This window comes from Prionailurus viverrinus, chromosome B1, assembly GCF_022837055.1.
Source record: "Prionailurus viverrinus isolate Anna chromosome B1, UM_Priviv_1.0, whole genome shotgun sequence".
In the NCBI taxonomy this organism is placed as follows: Eukaryota; Metazoa; Chordata; class Mammalia; order Carnivora; family Felidae; genus Prionailurus; species Prionailurus viverrinus.
The window spans coordinates 176,333,739-176,358,117 of NC_062564.1; the positions used below are offsets into that span (position 1 = coordinate 176,333,739).

At 36.6% G+C, this 24,379-nt stretch overlaps 1 protein-coding gene across 5 annotated transcripts in view; it reads left to right on the top strand.

Annotated features, from left to right (window-relative positions):
* Positions 1–19,087, top strand: part of ARAP2 (ArfGAP with RhoGAP domain, ankyrin repeat and PH domain 2) — a 209,698-nt gene extending 190,611 nt beyond the window's left edge. For all 5 annotated transcript variants that reach the window (XM_047855319.1, XM_047855320.1, XM_047855318.1 and 2 more), the window contains 5 exons: positions 1,357–1,439; positions 2,513–2,548; positions 4,485–4,548; positions 10,394–10,528; positions 16,873–19,087. In XM_047855319.1, the coding sequence (XP_047711275.1) occupies positions 1,357–1,439; positions 2,513–2,548; positions 4,485–4,548; positions 10,394–10,528; positions 16,873–17,256 (702 nt within the window). In that variant the 3' untranslated portion in view covers positions 17,257–19,087. The remainder of the gene's footprint in view (positions 1–1,356; positions 1,440–2,512; positions 2,549–4,484; positions 4,549–10,393; positions 10,529–16,872) is intronic.
* The last annotated feature ends 5,292 nt before the right edge of the window (positions 19,088–24,379 follow it).

Sequence of the window (24,379 nt, forward strand, 5' to 3'; positions counted from 1 at the left end):
GTATTCTCCTGACCTGTTGTCTCTATGGAAGGTGGTTTATAATTTTATAAACATATTTTCCATCCTTTACTTTTCAGATTCGACTGCTTTCATGAAGACTTCATAGTAATATGTTAACTTGTGTAGAACCTAGTACTAATTTCAGCTAAATGTATTTTGTACTAAATTTCAGCCAATATTTGCGAAATGGGCTTTTGTGTACTGTCTTAGAATTCTTACAGTTTGTCTATATTGCTGTGTCTCTGAAGCAATATGTTCTAAGTCCATAATAACAGCAGCTATAATTTATTGCACACTTTTTTTAATGGTGATTACTGGACTAAACAGTTTATAGGCATTTGTCTTATTTAATCTGTAGAATTATCCTTCACAGTAACCCTTTCCTTAGTCAATAATAACCCTGTGAAATACTCACTATTTTTATTGTCCCTCTTTACAAACAAGAAGAGTAGAGAAAAGTAATGTGAGGTCACAAACTAAGTAGCAAGCCAGATTTGCACCCAGATTTCTATGATCTCAAACCCCTTGCTCTTAGCTATAAATGCTATATGCCTAACAGTTTAAAATAAGAGATTGCCTTCAGAATTTTTAGGATATGGGGAAAGCATGTGTTAATAATTATTCCTGTGGCTGTTACCTTTATGAAAGCTATGTCAGGTTATCCAAGGATGAGTATTAAAGTGGGTGTGGTTTGGTAGAAGTTATGATGGTCTGTGTTCAGGATTTTTGAAAAATAGTGGTTACAGATAGTAAGTATGTTAGGATGTACATGGAGAATAATTGATTGGGTGGATGTAAATTATTTTAATAGTCTGCTTTCATGAATTGTGAAAAATTTTATTAATATGGATACTTGAGATAGTTCAATATGTACCCATCAGGGTTCACAGTATGTTTTCCTTCATTCTTAAATCCAAAAAGTACAGAAGGTCATAATGCATTTGGCGGCAAAACGTAACATGAAAGTAGTTGCCTTAGTTATATGAATACAGGACACTGCCCCAGGTAACACTGATGGAATTATACCATATAATGCATGTTGTGGTTTTAAAATTTAAAAAAAAAATTGAAAAGTAATCAATTCTGATATATATCTGGTCCCAGATATTTTGAATCAAAAATTGTTTTTGTGTATGCATATATACACTTCTGTAAATGTACATGTATATCCAAAGTTTTCTATTTAAATCTATAACATTGTAATCAGAACAATCTTCATTCAGTAAAAACTTGGTATTACATCCGTAAAACATTGGAGAAACTAAACAGTTCTAAATCCAGTCATTAATACTCCAGGAAAATATAAAGGTATTTTGAAAATCCATTTAATTACAACTTACTTTGTTTTCCTTACAGAGTAGTAAATATGAGAAAATGTTTTCCCTCAGTTCAATGAAGTTTTATCTTGGAGTGAAAAAGAAAATGAAGCCTCCAACAAGGTAAAGTTTGAAAGGGAAAGGTTTTTGAAGAGTAAAAGTTATAGGACTATTTGTCTATTTAAGGATTTGGAGATCAGAGGCGTTAATCAAGCTTTTTATAAATTAAGCTTTAGACAAAATCTTTGAGCTGTCACAGACATGGCAGGGGGCCTGTTGCAGATCAAGGGAAATTATGTGGGCAGATAAAAAAGCCTGTTTCCACTGCAGTCAAACCCCTTGGTGATTGCATCTCTGCTACATAAAGCAGGAAATCCCCAGAAGGTCCTGTCTACTGAAAAACACATCAGTTTTTCTCCACATTCTGTTTCTTGATCAGTCTCCCAACCTGGGGACATAAGGAATGTTCCAGGAAATTCTACACTCAGGAAAACAGCCTCTTGATGCCTAGCTATGTAGTTTGCCCTTTTCATTTTGCCAAATTTGGTAGTAAACCCACAGCACATAGGTAGCTGAGAGCGAGTGGACCCCACTTATACAGTGTCCCCCTCTTCAACATTTGAATCATGCCAGCATTTGGTTTATTCCAATACTTCCCATCACAGTTTAATTTGAATTGCTAATTACATTTGCAAGAATACTTTTCTTATGAAACATTTTAATGAACTGTTATGTGCTTAGTTTGGGATTCTGTTTCTGAAAATTTTCTCACTTTTGCCTACATGCTTAATTCTAAACCCAGAACATACACCTGTATGGCAGTTGACATTTTCTTAATTTCTCGCAATATCAATAAGACAATGTATAGATCCTCTTATTTTGGCCATTTTCCTAGACATCTGTCCTTCCTCAGCCAAGAGTGTCTTCTGAGAGATTTCCCCAACTTCCCAGAACATCATATAAGACTCCTTCCCTCTGTCTCCCTTCAGCGTATTTAAATTTGTAGCTGAACCCTTCATTGATCATCCACCTCTACGTCAGTCATACCCACTGAATCATCCCTCGTGGGTATCTGTTCTATATTGCACATTGCCACCATTAAATATCACCTCCTTAACATCTAATCCTTCTTTTAGTTTTGTACAGTTGATCTTTTTTAATATGTATGTTTATGTGTTTTTTCCCATGTGATTTAGTTGGGGATTGACAGCATATTCCGAAAAACATCACTGGTAAGTTAACTGCTGGCAGTTTTTGGATTCGAGATATTGATAACTTTACTAAATAATGTTATTGGCAGGTAGATCTACAGATAGGAAATGTTTCACCTAAGTGAAATTAGGTTGTTGTTTTTTTGTTTTGTTTGTTTTGTTTTTAAGTATTTTTAGTCTGAGAAGAAGAAAATAGATTTGCTTCAAGCTTTAGGTCCATTTCAATCCTATGTGTCCTACCTGCCAGTGCCTCTTAAGAGAAAATATATCTGATTTCTTCCTAGTTCTTCTATGAGTGTGGAAATCCCAGCTTTTATGGGATAAGCAGGCGGAATTCAGTTTCATATGAAGGAAAAGAACTAGCCAAAACTGAGTATAAAAAAAAAATCTTGGCCTCAAACCATTTCTTTCCATATATGTACATTTTTCCATTGATCTCATAGGATCTAGCCAGTCTCCCTAGAGACTGTACTGGATGTCTCTTTCTTCAGCCCTAGCTGTGTCTGATCAATCACTAAGCCAAACTGGATCTGCCTCTTAATTATCTCCCTTGTCAGGCCACACCTTCATTCATCTGCATGGTTTTATTCTAGTCATCCTAAGTGTTCTTCATACCTCTAATTTTATTTTTGTTTTCTAGAATATTCTCTACCCAACCACCAAAGAGGCTTTCTAAATGTGTTGTGTTTCTTTCCTGCATTAAAGTTCTTCAATGAATCCTATAGCTAAAGGATACCGTGCAGGATTGTTGGCACAGTGTTCCATGAGCTTCATCTCCCAAGGCTTTCCCTTTTTTACTTACTGATAAAGCAGTAATCTGTGATTCACCATACATCCCTTCGTCCTTCATCTCTACATGTTCAGTGTAGATAACCCCCTTACTGAGCCTTCTTCACACTATATGCTGCTCCCATACCTCCCACTCCCATCCCCTTCCTGCTAATGTGGTAGACACAACCGTCATTCTTTCAGATTACAGCTCAGATGCCCCAAAAGTCTGATAACTCTCCCCTCTAATCATTACTTATTTCTTCTTGGCATCGATAGTATTTTGCACACATGGGTGCAGAATTATAGAGAGGACCGTTTTTTTTTGGACATGGCAATGGAAAGGGACAATGTCTTTATGAGAATCTAATGAAGGAAGCATGAAATTTTTACAAATTTCATGTTGACGTTTTTTCCCAAATTGTTTTTCATACAGGAATATAAAGAGTATGTAATTACATTGAAATATCCAGGTCATTTTAACAACACTTATAAAAAGAAAATTTTCTAAGAAAACTTTATCGCATCCCCAGGTGTGCTCTTTCTGTATTTGTGTCAACAATACTTTCTCTTTTTCTCACTCTGCTGTAATTTATTTGTTTACGTGCCTAGCTCCTCTAATAGAATGTGTGAACCTTGAGGGCAAGATCTCTGTTTTATACAGGTTTTCAATAAAAGGTTACTGAGTCAGTGTTATTAGACATGCAGTAGTAGTTTTTCATTTGGTTCATTTTTCACGAGTCTTGCGGGTATTAAATGTTTATAATCCTAATGATGGAGACAGTCTAAGCCTTTTTACAAAGTATGCTTTTAAGAAAATGTGCACATATTTTTCGTCTTACACTCAGAGTTTCTGAGGGAAAAGATGTGTTTAACATCATGTACATGAAAAAGTAAATGACAGTGACCTTTCTGCCTTTCCAGAAATATTGCCGATCATTCTTCAGCAGTTACCAAAGCCTGTAGCTGTATTTTGTTTAAACTAGCATATTTATACTATTATTTTGATATTGCACATTTAACCGAAGCCTGAAGCAACTTATACTGAAATACTCCCATTTTGATTGTATTAAGTCATGAATCAGGAGAAACCCATAGAGGCTTCTGATCATTTAATAACCAAACAAACACACTGGAGAACAGTCTTCTGGCTTTATGAATTATGTATTTTATAAACCTTGTTTTACAGGCACATTTGTTGTGATAACTTACAAACTCAGACGGAGTGGATGGCCAGTGTCTTTATCGCCCAGGTACGAAATCTGTCTCAGCTCTCCAGCCAAGTAGAACGACTGCTTGTAGGAAATGTTAGTGGGATTTCCAAAGCATTTTTAACAAGAGTCTTATGTGTATACTTTTATTTTCTCATTCATATGTTTTTTTAAAAATTTTGTTAATGCTTATTTTGAAGGGGAGGGGCAGAGACAGAGAGGGAGACACAGAATCTGAAGCAGGCTCCAGGCTCTGAGCTGTCAGCACAGAGCCTGATGTGGTGTTTGAATTTAAGGAGCCATGAGATCGTGACCTGAGCCGCAGTCAGATGCATAACCAAGCGAACCACCCGGGCGGCCCTCATACGGTTTTTCAAACATATGAGAATCCAGATTGATCCATTACCCTTTGAAAGAGAGTTACTCTCTTTCTAGAGGCTTCTTTTTTGGTGCTCCAGCAACTCCTTACCTTTGGAGAGGTGTATTGCTTCAAGATGGTGGTGTAAGAAAGAGAGACCTGTTTACCAGAGTCCCACATTCATCTTCATTTAGAAAAGCGTGCCTCTTTCCTCTTGTTCTCCCCATGGCCCACCTACTCCCCCCACTCTAGCCTTTCCAGAAACAAGGACAGGAGCCCACATTTCTTTAATACTTACTCTGTGCTGGATACTTCAGAAAAGCTAACTCTTGTATTCTTTGTAACAAACCATGCAGGATGTTGCTTATAGATGTTTGCTTAGCACCATACAGTTTAGTAGTTCAAACCCAGGAGTGCCAGAAGCTAATACCTATACTCAGTTCCCCATTTAGTCTCCTCTCTAGAGGAGGACTCTGTCTTTGTGAGAAGGGTTAATAGTCTCATTAATAGGATTGGTTTTCTCCCCACTACCTTGTCTGGCTGAATTCCCAGCAGTGCTTCCCATAAGAGCATTGAAATTCACTGGTAACGATTAAATTGCCACTCTTTATTACTGAGGACGCACTTCCCTGTTTCTCTTATAAGTGGGAAGTTAATTCACCCCCAAATCTGGCCCTTACTTGTTTTGAAAACCATTTTCTGTGTTCATTTAATTTATTAACCTTTCCAGTGGTTAATAAACACTGCTCTTCTCAGTCTGACGCTGAGGTTACTACCTGAAAACACATAGGCAGGAAAAGACTTAACTTTTTAGAGATTTTTCCTCTTTTTTGTGCCTTTTTAGAAATTCAGATATTAAATCCTTAAAAAAAATGTAAACTAGATTTGAAGTGTTTTAGTAAAATTGGGACCATAGAGTCAAAAGTATTACAGTGTCTGTGGTACAACTACTCTGATTTGTTTTTATGATAGAAGTCACTAGACTCTGTGGTTGAAAATCAAGGTGTAAATAGCCAGAAAGCAGAGGTTGCTCTCATGGACAGCTTATTCCCCCCTGCCTCAGCTATCCTTCCTTTTCCTGGCCTTAGGGATTCAGCCCAATTACTTTTCCTCTGTTCTTTCCACTGTTTAGGATTAAGGTAAACAAAAAGGCCTTCTTGGATTTAAGGATTTAATGGTTCACCTCCACAGGGAGGCAGAAAACTAGCCAATGTTGTTTTATACGTGTGTGTGTGCGCGCGTGTGTGTGTACACATATATGTTAACACACACACCAACAGTTAAGTTCTTCTTACAATGAGTTCTTACTGGTGTGCAGAATACTTTTATAATATCCATCCCCATTTTCACTCCTGCTTCAAAAGTCCTTTAGATTTCACCTGATGTGTCATTCTCAGAGAAACTCTCCCTGATCTTCAGACCAGTCAGATCTCAGGCTAGAGGAACCCTTAACATTCTTTACCTCAGTTGTAGCATTAATTAGAAAGTACTGTGTAATTAGATTTTTCATGTCTGCCTCTCTGACTAAAATGTACACTTGATGACAAGAAAGGCTCTGTCAGTCTTATTAGACCTAGATGTATACTTGCACCATAGAACCCAATCCCATTTACAAAATACATGCTTAGGTAGTATTTCTAAAATAAGACAGGGAGAGAACATAATTTGACAAAATTTCAAATAGATATTAGTGTGATACAATAATAAAATAAGCAACAGAAAGGAGAGGATGTGACTGGGTTAAGGAAGGGCACTAACTAGGAAATGTTCTCAGGAAAATGCCTTTCTAAACAGGTGACAGGTATGCTGACACCTGTCTGAAATTAGGGAGCAGGTAATGCAGGTATGCAGGAGTGGGGAGAGTGTTCTAGTATAGGGGCCAGCAGGTGCAAGGTCCTGAGATGTGGTCATAATCTTTGTTCCATGAACATCATGAAGGGCTGTGTGAAGAAAGATATGAAAGATGAGGAGGGTAATAAGCAGATCATATAGTCCCAGTTTATGAATTTCCTCTACCACTACACTTCCAATATCCCCTCCCTAACTCACTGATGATCAGTTCACTGATTTTAAAAATTACTAGTGGGGCGCCTGGGTGGCGCAGTCGGTTAAGCGTCCGACTTCAGCCAGGTCACGATCTCGCGGTCCGTGAGTTCGAGCCCCGCGTCGGGCTCTGGGCTGATGGCTCAGAGCCTGGAGCCTGTTTCCGATTCTGTGTCTCCCTCTCTCTCTGCCCCTCCGCCGTTCATGCTCTGTCTCTCTCTGTCCCAAAAATAAAATAAACGTTGAAAAAAAAAATTACTAGTAATCATTAAAGAATTTCATTTTTCTACTAGGAAATCTACCACCTTCCCTGCATCTTACAGCCACATAAGTGAGGCTCCCTTCTCTTACAACTATTTCTTCTGATTACTAAGAACTTTTCTCTAGTCATAAGTACTCAGTGTGCCATACTATATGGTCAATATAGAGGAAAGGTGAGAAATAATCTTCAGAGAGTGAGGAAGCCAATTGCCCAAAGTAGAACTTCAACTTAATGCTGAGTGCTTACTTGAAATTTAAGGTTAAATCTGAAGTGAGATGAATCTATAAGAGGGAGCATCTTTCTCTCTTTCTTCATTGGTTGGTAGGCTCTCTCATAAAGCAAGTAGAATTGGGTTTAACCAGTTTGGGGGCCTTGCCAGGCAGGGATGATGAAAGGAAGCAGCACAGGATGTGGAGATATTTATAAGGAGGTGAGTATCCTTATAGACTGTGAAATCTAAGACGGACTCTGAAGGAAGTGGAGGGTAATGTGGAAAGTAGAATGATGGTAGAGACAGTAGAGAAGAGAATGGATTTGGATGTCTTAAGGAGTCTAAAGGGGTGAATGAAGCTGAATTAAGTTGTAAGAGGTCAGGGTCAGGAAGAGAGAGAGGCAGGCTCACCTCACGTTCATTGCAGCATTACTCACAGTTGCCAAGGTATGTAAATGACCTACGTGTCTAAGGACGAATGGATAAAGAAAAGATCCGTGTGTGTATGTATATGCTCCCCCACACACATTCAGATATTATTCACCCTCAAACAAGAAAGAAGTCTTGTCATTTTTGACAACATGGATGAATTTGGAGGACATTATGCTGAGTGAAATAAGCCAGACAGAGACTGCAAGTATCACGTGTGGAATTTAAAAATGAAAGTTTAACTCATAGACACAACAAAGTGGTTGCTGGGTGGGTAGGGAGAATAGGTGAAGGTTTACACACTTTCAGCTATAAGATGAATAAGGTTTGAAGATCAAATATAAAAAATGGTCACTGTTCCCTACCCCGTTCATGCTCTGTCTCTCTCTGTCCCAAAAATAAATAAAAACGTTAAAAAAAAAAATTTAAAAAAAAATGGTCACTGTTGATACAGTTAATACTGTATTGTATAATTGAAATTTGCTAAGAATAGAAATGAATGTTTTCACCAAAAAAAATGTGAGGTGATAGATGTATTAATTAACTTACTTGGGGGGAATTCTTTCACAATGTATACATATATCAAATTGTCACATTGTACATTTTCAATATCTCACAGTTTTGTCAGTTATACCTCAAGGCTGGAAGGATGGGGAAAAATAGCGGGAGACAGAACTGAAGATTTTGGGGTGTGATCACTGGTTATAATAATGGAAGTATGATCCTCAGCCATGTGATCCATCAAGTGTAGGACCTTTAAGATCGTTTATAGAAAACTATGAATGTCATAATATATTACTCAGATACAGTGTTTTGTACTGTTGGGGAAAATACCTCTTGGATCCATCTGATAAGAACTAGTTAGCCAGTACACAGAACACTGTGTATATCACGTCAGAAAAAGCAAGACTGTGTTTGCTCTTTGATTTCTCTATCATTTAACACATGTACTATATAAAGTGTAAGCACAATCCATAGGGTTAGTGAATTCCTTTCCAGCCAGTTTTCTTTTAGCTTTACATGTTGGGAACATCCCAATTATATAATATCAAAATTATTTTTACCAAGTTTAGGGCTTTGACATAAAAATAGCATTATGAAGCTTATAACTTTCTTTCTGAAATATTTTATAATCTGCCATTATAGATTTGCTGAGCCAAAATAAACACTTCACTAAAACTCAAGGGTAGATCTGATGCATATACACTCAGTCTCATAATAAAGATTGGCACTGTAGGATCATTGAAGATTAACTGAGATTTTTTTTTTTTCAACGTTTTTTTATTTATTTTTGGGACAGAGAGAGACAGAGCATGAACGGGGGAGGGGCAGAGAGAGAGGGAGACACAGAATCGGAAACAGGCTCCAGGCTCCGAGCCATCAGCCCAGAGCCCGACGCGGGGCTCGAACTCACGGACCGCGAGATCGTGACCTGGCTGAAGTCGGACGCTTAACCGACTGCGCCACCCAGGCGCCCCAACTGAGATTTTATTTATATGTAGTATCTATGTTGTGAGATTATATACACTGATAATCACAAAGTCTGGTGTATGTCCCTCAATATAATCTTGCCATTATATATGGGTACACAGCAAATACTTGTTGAATCCTTTGCTATAAAATACATTAAAATACTAATTGAAATAAAAGGCAGGAATGTGCTGAATCTTAATAGAGAGAGAAAAAAAGAATAGGTTTTAGCTAGACAGTTTACCAAAAGGCTTTCATTTCAACAGAACATCCATAAAGCTTATCATTTTATAATTGGTATTCTGTAGTTCTTTCATAGATTGTTGTCTGAAAATCAATTTCCTTTTGCCAACTTCTGGAAAGTTAATCTACCCTGAGGAGTAGAAAAATTCTTTAAATATTTTTCTTTTATATGCATATCTGATGGATTTATCACTCAAGAGCTTATATTTTTACCTGTGGATATTTCTCCCCAATGCAAAATTAATTTTTCTCCAGTCATATCTATAATTGCTCAGTTGGCCAGAATATGTAGTCAATAATTTGAGAACAAATGTGCCATACTCGGTTGTACAATGATTTTCAGTATAAATGTCTGTGTGCAAGGTAATTTCTTTGGAATTCAATCAGATGAAAAAGTAACATTTTTCAAAAGGTCATAAAATGAGGCTGATGTTTCTGATGGCCATGCCTTAGGTTGATTTGAGGTCTATAAGGTCAAATTGTTTTTACACTAAAATTGTCTTTAGTAGAGGGAGAAAATATGTGCATAGTTACTTTGATTACAGGGCCTAGAAAAATAGACAAGTGTGTTATTTTTCTCCCACAAAGAGATTTGCCAATTTCATCAAATATTTTCCTCCTTTTGATTTGATTAGTAGTACATAAGCCATGTATTTGAAACTTTGAATGGAGACCTCAAAGTTCTGTTCACTTAAGAGTTTTACATCCTCAAGCGATGCTGCTACCAGAGTCAACATCATAGTTACAAATGGCATTCTCATGGAAAGCAGATCATTTGATTTGAAAATATGGAAAAGGAGCCAAGTAACTGTAACATGATCTACTACATAATAAAATAACACACCAACAGCGAGAAATTGTGTTTCCACAGCATGAAAATGACATATTGCCACCAGCTGGAAAGGAACGAAAACGTTCTATAACCAAAAATCCCAAAATCGGAGGTTTGCCTCTAATTCCAATCCAGCATGAGAGAAGTGCAACCCAAGCCAGGAAAAATATTGAGGTAGGTTCAGATTTTATTTGTTTTATATTAATTATAACTTTGGTTTTCTTATGTCGTAAAATGATTAAGTACATTATTTCTTTGGCTTCAAAAACTCAACAGTAATCTTTGGAAAGCATGGTATACAAATCATATCCTGCAAGAAAACATTATGTATGAATAACCCTATGCTCCTCTTTAAGTTTCATATCTTCAGTTTTCTTAAAGAGTTTTAATAATGTCATTGGCAGGGCAATTAAATATGCATAATACCACTTACTATCTGTAACATAGGCAACTTTAAATATGTATTCAGAGGTCCACATGGTAAAATTTCAGTCTCAAATTAGTCATACAAGTTCACTTCTAACACGTTTAGGATGAGCCCAGGGCCAATTATGTCTGGATCCATAGTAACTATACTTTCTAGTAACACAGTCAAATGCCAGTGGTTTGGGAACTGATGCGGTGTCCCAGTTAATTTAAGGAACTGCAAGATGACCCCTGAGCATCAGTAAAAATGATGTGGCATCTTTCAGGACAGCGGCTTTGTTCTCCTTCTCACCTTGAGGGGCAGGGGCGGGGAGAACATAAGTAGCATCAATCTTCACTTGAAGTTTAGTCTCTTCAGGAAAGGACATGAGCTGTTTGCACTTAAACCTCATTAGATGCTTTGGGAATAATGCATATTTCAGTGCTTTAGTTGAGCCCCTCCAAGCAAAAAAAAAAAAAATATATATATATATATATATGTGTGTGTATATATATATATATATATATATATATATATATTCTTCAAGCCTAGGTTTGGGACTGAGTGGTTTGAATCTCTCTCTTAAATTTTAAAAGACTAAAGCTATTTTACTTAGTGATCAGATTTAAAATTTTTTTCTATGTATATCTTTCCTTGAACATTTATCCCAATGTAATATTCCTCTTCACTAAAAGATAAAAGCTTTGAAATAACGGTTTATTTCCTTCTGCACTTACATTAAAAAAAATTTTTTTAAGCGTTCTGCACAATTATGGGTTCCTAAAATAATCTAGAATTTCAAACTTCTAAGAGTCCCATTCCCCAGGAACTCACATTAGGAAACAGTTTAAACAAGACAAACCTGTTACCCCAGCTTCTTCTGACATTGCCTTGGGATGAGTTATGGAGCAAAGCAAATCAAAAGACATTAACCAATATCCAGTATAGGATTAGGATGATGACTAAATATATAGTATAATAATTTGTTAACTATTCTCAAATCCAGAATTTCAGAGACATTTTTTTCTTTTTTATCATACTTAAGATCAGAAAACTGATAAACTCCAAACTATAAAGACCTTGTGGTAAGCTCTTAAAATAATTCCATGAAATACTAACTGCTAGAAAATTTATGAACAATTAAGCTAAATTAACCTTTTTATAAATTTTGCACACGGGGTGATTCAACAAATTTGGCAGAGAAAGATTTTAAATGCTCTAGTGTTGGGAAAACATTGGAAGTTTAAAAAGCATTAAAACACTATTAATAGAAATTGAAAATTGCATATGAACCATTAAAATGTTTGTTACAGAATTAGATTCATGTAAATATTTAAGAAAATACATTTATAAAATAATCACTTTTGGTCCTTTGTTTTAAAAATGGAAAATGGCTTAAAATACTGCTAAATAGGATATATTCATAGTCACATCAATGGATGTACTCAAGAACTGTTTTTCAAACAAGGTGTTGGCAGATTGGCAAATTTGGTGCTTTGGCCATTTGGTAATGCCCCATTTCATGTCTTGGTTTCATGAGGTTCTATTGAAAGTTGGAGGAGAATACCTCACTCAGGCAGGCAGTCATCCTGGAAAAATCCACTTCCAAAATTAATTGAGTGAATTAGTAGTGAGCTAGCTGAATAAGCCAGAGAAAGAAATGGGCCAAAGGAGATCACACACGAGTGGCAAACATGGTACTTAAGAATGCACATACCACAGGGGCCCCTGGGTGACTCAGTCAGTTGAGCATCCTACTTCGGCTCAGGTCATGATCTCATGGCTCTGTGTTCACAGCTCAGAGCCTGGAGCCTGCTTTGGATTCTCTGTCTCTCAGAAATAAACATTAAAAAAAAAGCACATACTAGATCCTACCTGTGATTTGGCTACCTCCGGAATTCATTGTACTCAGCCTCTTTATCTGCAAGCATGTAGGGATAATAAAAGGCTCTACCTCATATGGCTATTGTGAGGATTCAATGATATCATAGTTGAGAATTTATTAGAATAATGCCTACTACATAGTTAACATTTGAATCAAAAGAATAAGGAACTTGGAAGACAATATGGGACAATTGTTTCAATAAAAATTTTTTAAAGAATATTTGTAAAACAAATAATGAGCAATGAAGAATGATGAGCAGTTCAAGCAGGAAATGGTGATCTAGAATCTTACCCATTAAACACTTCTATATAGATATTTTTCCAGGGAAGACTTGCAGATTGCTAACAGACACATGAAAAGATGCTCAGCATCACTAATTATCAGAGAAAGGCCAATCAGAGCCACAATAAAATAACCCCTTACACCAGTCAGAATGGCTAGTACCCAAATAACAAGTGTTGGTGAGACTGTGGAGACAAAAGAACCCTGGTGCACACTCCCCTGTTGGTGGGAATGTAAATTGGTGCAGCCACCATGGAAAACAGTATGGAAGTTCCTCAGAAAATTAGACATACTATCTAGTAATTCTAATGTGTATTTATCCAAAGAAAATGAAAACATTAATTCAAAAAGATAAATGCCCCCGTGTTTATTGAAGCATTGTTTATAATAGCCAAATTATGGAAGCAGCCCAAGTGTCCATAGATAAATAGATGAAGTGTTATGTATGTATACAGTAGAATATTATTCAGCCATAAAAAAAATGAAATCTTCCATTTGCAACAACATGGATGGACATAGAAGATATGGTGCTAAATGAAACAAGTCAGAGAAAGACAAATGCCATGTGATTTCACTTCTGTGTGGAGTCTAAAAAACAAAACACGGAAACCTATCCATAAATACAGAGAACAAAGTGATGGTTTCCAGAAAGGAGGAGGGTTGGGAATGAGCAAAATGGATAAAGGGGAGAGGGAGATACAGGCTTCCAGTTATGGAATTAATAGATCATGGGAGTAAAAGCACAGCACAGGGAATGTAGTCAGTGATAGTGTAATAGTGTTGTAGGATGACAGATGGTAGCTACACTTGGGGTGAGCACAGCATAACATAGACTTGTCAGATCACTATGTTGTACACCTGAAACTAATGTAACATTGTGTGTCAACTATACTTCAATAAGAAAAAAGTCTATATTGCTCCTTAATTTTCCCTGGGTAATAGATGCCAAGTAAGTCTTACCGTGGTTAATATTTATTTATAAACTCCCAGTCGTATCCCTATGCTGGTTGGCCATCATTCTCATTCATCTTTCATCTTGGGGGAGGGGTATTTTGTTTTGGTAAAATATACGTAACATAAAACTGTTCATTTTAATCCTATTTAAGTGTAGTTCAGTGGCATTAATTATATTCACATGGTGCAAACATCACAGCTGTCTCCATATTTTAACGTAGTCTAATGAAACTTTGGAATTAAGCTAGGTACTAAATATTTCATCAGTTTTTAGAGCAGATGAAATGTATTTCCCTGAGATATATAAGCATAATTTTTTTTCACAAAATTCCAAGTTATAAAATATATTTGTGAAAATATTTATATTCAGCCTGAGTTTGTATGTTTTAATTTCATGTCTGGATTGAATGGAATTTAAGAAAATAAACTGTGTTATATATTTGAAAAATTTTAAACCTTTATTCAATATTCGAAAAGTTAGCAATCATATCCTAAGTATAGGCACTATACTGGGTTCACATTCAGTGAACAAATCAAAACCCCCTGCTTGCATTGAGTTAACTTGGTAGCAGGGCATTCGGATAATCACACGAGTAAGCACTGTGGAGAAAGAGAGTTGGGGAGTTGTCTTATAAACATAATTATATTGAGTGTCTCTTCCATTTATGCCACTCAGTGTCACACATAATACCAGATTAACATTTCATCTAGTTTCAACATTCATAACTCAAATTCTCCTTCAGATATTTGCTTTTTAGGTTTTGCACCTTTTACCAGGAAACTTTCAAAGACATTTCTTCAATTCTTCTTGTGAAAAGAAAAATAACTTTTTTTTCTACTCCACCTACACTCTGATCCAGTTTGTTGGGTATCCTTCCTTGTTCAGTGGCTCCACACTGCCATATGCTTGATTGTCTGTTGTTTGTTCCTCTGTCTTACACTTTATTCAGTTGTTGTGCTCTGATAATCTGCAGTCAGATGCTCTACCCCTGAGCTATATCCCCCAACTCTTTGATGATCTGATGAGAGTTCTGTATGCCAGAAATTGCCCAGTCACAAGACATCCTGAACACTAGTTAAGAAAGCACGCCTTTATAGTTCAGCGAATGAAAGTGTGCTCTAATTCTCGGATCCAAAAGTGAGTTTTAATATATAAATATATATTTAATATTATCAATTTATATTTAATAATATTTATATTTAATAGGAATATATTTAAGTTATATATTAATACACATTAATTTCAGTATTTTCAGTTATTTCAGTATTTTCAGAAATACTGGATCTGCAGGATTCTAAAAGGCATTGTGTGGGAGGAAGGATTTCACTGGTCGGGTATTAGAGGAGGAGGAAAAGAGCAGAAAAAGAAGTCAAACATATTTCTCTGCGACAGACCTTCTCAACATCTTTAATATACTAATATGTACTGTCAGTCTCAAAGAGGGGGCTGTAGTACAAGCATAGGGTGTATCCCCAAATCCTGTAGCCACGTACATGACACTGTAGGAATTACACATATACCAACATATGACACATTTAAGCAGAAATGAATTGTAAGAGGCAAGTTTGAAATGAAAGTCAATACCTCGGCCACAGCAACTTCTTACTAGACTTGTCTCCAGAGGCCAGGGAAACAAAACCAAAAATGAACTATTGGGACCTCATGAAAATAAAAGGGTTCTGCACAACGAAGGAAACAACAAAACTAAGGCAACTGACAGAATGGGAGAAGATACTTGCAAATGACATATCAGAAAAAGGGTTCCTATCCAAAATTTATAAAGAACTTAAACTCAGCACCCAAAAAACAGTCTAGTGAAGAAATGGGCAAAAGATATGGACACTTTTCCAAAGAAGACATCCAGATGGCTAACAGACACAGGAACAGATGCTCAGCATCACTCATCATCAGGAAATACAAATCAAAACCATAATGAGATACCACCTCACACCTGTCAGAATGGCTAACATTAACAAATCAGGAAACAACAAATGTTGGCAAGGATGTGGAGAAAGAATTCTCTTTTGCACTGCTGGTGGGAATGCAAACTGGTACAGCCACTCTGGAGAATGGTATGGAGGTTTCTCAACAAATTAAAAATAGAACTACCCTGCAACCCAGTAATTGCTCTACTAGGTATTTATCCAAAGGATACAAAAATGCTGACTCAGAGGGGCACATGCACCCCAATGTTTATAGCGGCACTATTGACAATAGCCAAATTACGGAAAGAGCCCAAATGTCCATTGACTGATGAATAAAGAAGAGGTGGTATATACCCATACATACATACAATGGAATATTGGCCAACAAAAAGAATAACATCTTGCCATTTACAACAATGTGGATGGAACTAGAATGTATTATACTAAGCAAAATGTCAGAGAAAGATAAATATTATATGATTTCACTCATGTGGAATTTAAGAAACAAGACAGATGAACATAGGGGGAGGGAAGGAAAAATAAGGTGAAACTAGGGAGGCAAACCATAAGAGACTTAAATACAGAGGCCAAACAGAGTTGCTGGAGGGGTGTTGGGTTGGGGGATGGGTTAAATAGGCAGTTGGCATTAAGGAGGGCACTTGTTGGGATGAGCACCGGGTGTTTTATGTAAGTGATGAATCACTAACTGCTATTTCTGAAACCATTATTACACTATTTAACTAACTTGGATTTAAATAAATTTTTTTAAAAAGGCGATGAGAGTCAATCTGAATAACCTGAGAGACCTCTTTGAAGCTGTAATTTAAGTGTATGTTAAAATGAATTTCCATGGTCTACCTTTCATTTGATTTTATACCTGTAAGATGACTGTATTGATCTCTTGGTCAGTGAATTCTGACATGCCACTTGTGTCAAAGTAAAGTTAGAACCTAAGTCACAGAAATAAGCTCAAAATAAGAAGCATGCACATTTCTGTGGAATGTGTTTTCAATGTAAATTGTACCGAATCCTGCTTTCTCCTGAGATGTTGTATTTTACTTTCAGAGTGCGAGAGCAGAGCTGGAACGGCTGAGGCTCAGTGAAAAGCGTGACCAAGAGCTTGGGGATGGCAGCTTAAGGGAGAGAGCCTCCATGGTGGCCCAGTGCCTGGAGCACAAGGACGAGAAACTTCGAACCAGAACCAGAAAACATCGGAGTTTCAACTGTCTGGAGGACACGGAGGCTGAGGTACTTCACGGGCAACAGAAAAGCCAGAAAGCCCTCAAGACATGGAGGAAACCCGAGGACAGCAATGGCAAAGCTGTTTTAGACTCTGATAGTAAGTTACCATCAAAGGTTATTGAAGAACTTAGCCTGGTTCTGCAGCGGACAAGAGCCCTTCCAAAAGACTTACAGGATGAGCAGGTCTTGCAGAAAGAGATAAAATAGTTTTGCAGATTATTTTTTTGTAATATTGTATACAGTGTTTGCGTGCAAACCAGAAACCAAACAGTAATTCATGGTTTGTGAGATTTGTCTAGCTATACATAAGCATTTAAATAGCATTTTAAAATGTATATGTACATATGTGATAAGTGTAAGATTATGGTTTTTTTGGCCTGAACAAAATTTGTACCGTTTAAGTGTATTAACCTTGTGTAAGAAGGCATTGGGTTACTGTGAGTCAGCCAGGCTTTTACAGTAGTTGTCTGTTGAATGGTGTAATTTATGAGCAGAAATCTCAAACTGTACTGTATTGTATAAAATGTTTTAACTGAAGCCTATGAAATTATATGTATCACATTTTGCACTTTGAGAAACCTTGTATATTAAGTTACCATATGTTTTTAGGTTTACATAGGGTCCACCATATGGAAAAGAAAGGGAAGTTGTAAAGAGGAAGGATTTATTTTAGTGGATGCCTAAACTTCATTTGGAGTTTTCAAATGAAGCAAGAGTTAACAAAAAACCAAGGAGGTCCATTAAGATTCATTCTAGTTCACTATGGACCAGAACTTATTAATGAGGAACTGCCTGTTAAGAAAAAAAGTCTAGTGACTGCTTCCCAAGGTAATGTTCAGCCAACAAACACGAATCATGGCACTGGCCACACTTACTTATGGTGTTAGGGAACCATCCACGGTGTGCATTCACTACTCTCCAGTTCTTCGCAGGTGGCTGCTGAGAAGAAACTTAACACTGCATTGAAGACCTGGCATGGTTGCCATTTGCACTGACTGTTGCTGTGTACATTTTTTTAAAATTCCTTACTATGGATTTTGTACAAATTCATTATCACAGGGTTTTGTTACTGTGTTTTAATTTTTTTGTCATTGCTTTACCTTGTATTTCATTTCTTGTTATTTTAAGTAAGGTTGTGATCTCTTTCTCCACAATGTTGTAATTAACTGGAAGTATACAACATATGGCCATTTTAGAGTGGGGGATAGTTTACCCCACTTTTGGCAGCTACCAGTTCACATTTAATCAGGTCTCTTTAAAAAAAAAAAGTAGTCTCCTCCTGTGCCTAATAAATGATAAAGCCCTCTGTTTTTTGCCTCCACATTAGGGTGAGCTACTGAGTTGGTGGTTTTCCTCCAACAGATGATACTGTCTAAGTATAGTTCACTTTAGGGACAGCGCTTTTCATCCATTTCCTAAGAATTTTGTTAGGTCTGATGAGGTTTGGTTAAAATTATCTTATATAGCTAGGTCTTATTTCAGCCACTTACCCCCCTTTTCAGGGTCGTCTTCAGAATCTGTTATACGAAAGCCCATACTTTTGTGAGTCCGGTCATTGTATAGGAATGTACTCTTAAATACTCTGAATTTCTTCCTTGTAAAATACTGATCACTTCTATTTGGTGGTGATAAAATAGTTTACCATGGAGGTGTGATATTTATTCTTTAAATCTGTACTGATTAGAATTTTTTTTTTTTTTTAAAGAAACTGCAGGTCAGTTTATGAAATAGATGGCAGCGCTGGGGAGCCTTCATGTAAAGCAAGAAATCATGGTACTTAGGAAAAAAACCTAAAACTATAATCCCTAATAAATTATAATATTTATGGGATGAGGCATATGGACTATAATTGACCATGGGAAAGTATCTTGAGTTTTTTACCTGCCTTCTCTGAAGATTTTTGAAACTTGAGCTTAGAATCAAATAGCTCTGTTTCCCTTCCTTTCCTGTATGTTTGTCTCCATTTTTCAAGAGTAAGATAAGGGCTAACGATGACATCTCATATTTTGAATAAAAATTCAGTTGTTTTACAAGTTCACTTGAATGTGATTATTTTCTGAAGTTAAAGGTTATTTAGAAATAAATCTGATCATCTTACCTTTTCTCTTTTTTAATCATTTGAATTTATTATATATACTTCAAACAATCTTTCATTTTTTCCAAACATCATTATGAATATTCTATTATTTTAAATGATTAATATACACAGATGTGACACAAACATATTGATGGTCCTCTTTCATTTCTATAGCCCTAAGATTAATTACGAGGCATGGATTTTAAATATTTGACCTCTAAACAAATCACTACCTGACGATTTATCCAAATGGCATTGAGAATTCAGAACTAAGCACAAGTAATTGAAGCAAAATATGACTTGTGTACATTAATAGCTGCCAGTTTGTGTTGTTTAGAGGACAATTTATAATTCTAAAATACACCTAACTGTATATTACAAAAGGAAATATTTTTGAAAATGCATCAAATTTATTTGAAGAGATTGTACTGTTCAGATATTTTCATGTTTGCTCAAACTTTTGATAATTCCTCTGGAGAAAAGATGATTAAACTTTTACCATCTTATGGGACACCCTGGTACAGCATACTACTCTTGATCTCGGGGTTGTGAAGTGTGAGCCTCACATTGTGTATAGAGATTACATTAAAAAAAAATAACTTTATCTTAAAACTATCTGCACCAAAACTTTGATAATTATCATTCACTCATCAAAAGATAGAAAGAATTAGGGGCACCTGGGTGGCTAAGTCAGTTAAGCATCTGACTTCAGCTCAGGTCATGATCTTGTGTTCCATGAGTTCAAGCACCGTGTCGGGTTCTGTGTTGACAGCTCAGAGCCTGGAGCCTGCTTCAGATTCTATGTCTCCACCTCACTCTGCCCCGCCCCGCCCCTCCCCTCCCCTCCCCTCCTCTCCTCTCTCTCTCTCTCTCTCTCTCTCTCTCTCTCTCTCACAAACATTAAAACAAGAAGAATTAAGTTTATAACGCGAACAGTTTCCTGTCATGTGTACGTTTATCTCTAATCATTTGGAAATGCAAAGCACAGAAATGAATATTACAGGTAATGAAAGTTTATCTGTTTTATATCTCAGTTATTTTTATTGCAAATGTTCTAAGCTAGTATTGTGTATTCCTATCCTCTCTGCTATGGTATCATATGTTGAATGTAAACTTAATTCAGATAACTCTATAGATTTAAGACCTTTTATGAATTATAGGATTCGTGTTCAGAATCCAAATGTCCTTATCTGAGAACTGGGAATAATACCTATCTGGTAGGCATTTTGTGATGACTAATTTTATAAATATATATATATATATATATATATATATACACACACATATATATTTATATGTGTATGTGTGTATAGACATACACACACACATCTATTGCATAGAGGTTTAATAAATATTACTTATTAACGTATTAGTTTTTCTAGCTGTCATTTGGTTCAAGTTCTGAGGCTTCCTACTGGTTTCAAATTGCCTCTATCAATGTTTTTTTTTTTCCCTTCTCTTTTAAAATATGCACTAATACAACAGATTACCATAGGTCATGGGCTGAATTGTGTTCCTCCAAACTCCATATATTGAATCCCTAATCCCCAGTACCCCAGAATATGGAATATTTAGAGATGAGGCCTTTAAAGAGTTGATTATTAGTATGGGCCCTGATCAAATCTGACTGGTGTCCTTAAAAAAGGAAATTTGGGGGCGCCTGGGTGGCGCAGTCGGTTAAGCGTCCGACTTCAGCCAGGTCACCATCTCGCGGTCTGCGAGTTCGAGCCCCGTGTCAGGCTCTGGGCTGATGGCTCAGAGCCTGGAGCCTGTTTCCGATTCTGTGTCTCCCTCTCTCTCTGCCCCTCCCCCGTTCATGCTCTGTCTCTCTCTGTCCCAAAAATAAATAAATGTTGAAAAAAAAATTAAAAAAAAAAAAAAAAAGGAAATTTGGATACATGAAGAAACACCAGGGGATGTATGTGCACAGAAGAAAGACCGGGTGAAGACACGGCAAGAGGCCGGCTTTCCGCAAGCCAAGGAGAGAGGCCTCAGACAAAACCAAACTCTTTAACATCTTGGTCTTAGACTTCTAGCCTCTAGCACTGTAAGAAAAAGTCCTATTGTTTAAGCTACCCAGTCTGTCATATTTTGTTAGTGAAAGCCCTAGCACACTTTTATGTTAAATAAAGATGTCAGATAAACAGAATACTTACAAGTATTGGTTCTTACACTCTTGTTCCCCCACATCTCAGAATATCTTGGTAACATGACATCAGTGTAATCAATACAATGTAATATTATAGCTATCATAATGATTAATGGAGGATGAGAGACCATGTGGAGATGTAACTGCTTAGAAGTCAGCTAGCAAGGTAACTTAAATGCTGAAGTAATACAGCATAAACCATTGAAATTTTGCCCAGCAAAATTATAGCTTGGGCCTGCTTGTAAAGATTCAAATTCTATGACATCAAGAACACTCTTCCTGCAGAGAAGATGCCAACCCTTCACATACTTGAAAGAGAATACTGTGAATCCTTTCAACGAACAACTCAGATCTTGAGTTCAATAACGGGAGTATTCACTAGACTAGGTAGAGACATAAAGTCATGTCAATCAACACAGATAAGCCAAACCATAATCCTGCCTGAGACTGGATCAAAATTAACCTTCATCAAATCAAAGTGACATGTGTATATCATTAGAGGGGATCTCATCTTCCCTTCCAGCAAACTGTCTCACTTACCACCTTTTTCATCCCCTCCCATTTTCTCTCTGAACCCTCTTCATTCAGCCTTCTGTTCCCTGCCATTTACCACAACTGCTCCCGGTAAGGTCAAAACAACCTCATTGCTAATTCAAATGGTCACTTTTCAGTCATTTCAGTCATCGTACCTGACCTTTCACCATCTGTAGCATTTGACACAGTTGGTCATCCCACCTTTGTGAAATATATTCTAGCATTGGTCCCCATGATATTTCTGTCATGTGGTTTTCTTCTTCTTCACTAGTCAGTCTTGGATCCCCTAATGGATACTCATCTCTATATAAATGAATTCCTAGAGGAACCCATCTAATCTCATAGCTTCAAATATAGTACATATCCGTGTCTATCCCATACATTTAGTTCCAGCCTGGACCTACCCACTGAGCTTCTGACTGTAATTTACATTTCCACTGAGTGTCCAGCTGTCATCTCAAATACACTATATCTAAATCTCTTTATCCTTTCCATTCTACCCTCTTCTGCCCTTCCCAGGACTCAGGTACAGACAGATTAAGCAGATTATTCAGGTAATGATAAGCAAAGTTGGCATTTGAATGCAGGCAGTCTAGCTCAAAAGTCCACACTTCTCCACTCTGCATTAGATTGTTCAGGCCACTGACCTATCTCACCTGAAAGATTACAAAAGATTCAACTTTTCTCACTTGTACTATGTGGAACAAATCACAGACTAATCTTTTTAAATATAAGAAAAGCCAAATTAATCTTCTTAAATATAAAATAGTCTCTCCTACCAACCCCTGAATAGGTTTCTATTTCTGTTAAATGGAATGTAATCTATAAATGGAAACCCTGGAATAATTGGTTTCAATGTGCCAACTGCTACTTCTGTCATCTCACCAATCCTCACCTCCCTCACTTTGCTACAAGCATACTTGTTCCTCAAAATCACCAAACATGAAAATGCTTTAGCTTTGCAGGAACTATTCCCTGTCAGTAGCACACAGTCCAGACATACACGTCTTACCTTCATTTATGTCATCAAATAGCTCCTTACCAGACAGACCTTCTCTAAACATCCCATATAAAATGGCATCATCACTTTCTATCCCTGTATCTTCTTAACATAGGAATTCATCACCATCTAACAATGTACATATTTATTAGTATATATTTTAAGTGTCTAATTATTTACACTAGAATCTGTCAGTGTAGAATCTTAGGTCATCACTATATTCCCAGCACCCAGAACAGTGCCTGTACCATAGTCTATAGTCACTAGTGAAATATACAGTAAATAAATGAAGTCATGGCATAAGGAAATAGTTTGAAGAAGAAAAGTCATCCCACCAAGAGCTAGGAACAATGGATTAAAAAAATTTTATAAAGTCTATTTCTGAAAGCAGTAGGAATAAATGTGCCAATATTCTCAGGAAGTAGGAACATTCAAGATGTGAGCTGATATTGTACAGCTTCTCTTTTTCTGGGGCTATTCACAGAATCTATGCATAAGGAAATAAGTTGAAAATAATCTGGTCTTTGATCAAGTTGAGAGATGCTTTTCACAGAGAGATAAATCAGCAGAGATTTTGGACTCTTGTATAGCTAAGGAGGCAAATTTGGAGACTCAAGGGACAAAAATCTCAGGAAGGGAAAAATAAAAACTGACTATAGCTGGTTTCCCCTTTTAAGACAACTTACTGAATAATGATGCCTATGGCAGTAGGCTAATAAGCTCAGTGGGAAGTCTTCTATAGCAGAGTTGAGTTTTTTGTAGGCTTCTAGTACTAAGAAATCAAAGATTCAAGTTTATTTACTATCATTGAGAGGTTCCCTTGTGAACATACAAGCTCCAGTTGGAATCCTGAGAGATCCATATGGTCAGAGCAGGTATGAATTGGAATCTTAACACAACATGGTCAAAACTGCCTCACGAACTCAATTCAGTTTAGACCCTGATTGGGTCAAGATTATCATCTTCCTCTACTAAAAGAGGAAAACAAATACTCTCTGAAGAAATATATTATGTAGAGCTTCAAAAAATCTTTTCACTATCTGGCATAAAATAAAAGGCATCCACCCTTCTGGTACTAAAACCAGATAAAGACACTCCAAAAAAAAAAAAAAAAAAAAAAAAAACTACAGGCCAATATCCCTGATGAACACAGATGAAGAAACCCTCAACAAAATAGCAAACTGAATCCAACAATACATTAAAGAATCATTCACTATGATTAAGTGGGATTTATTTCTAGGAAGTAAGGATGGTTCTATATTCACAAATCAATCAACATGATACATCACATCAGTAAGACAAAGGATCAAAACCATATGATCATTTCAACAGATGAAGAAAAAGCATTTGACAAAGTAAAATATCCATTCATGCTAAAAACCCTCAACAAAATAGGTTTAGAGGGAACATATTCAACATAATAAAAGCAATATAAGAAAAACCCACAGCTGACATTATATGCACTTGTAAAAAACTGAGAACTTTCTCCTAAGATCAGGAACAAGGCAAGAATGTCCATTCAGCACTTTTATTGAACACAGTACTGGAAGTCCTAGCCACAGGAATCAGA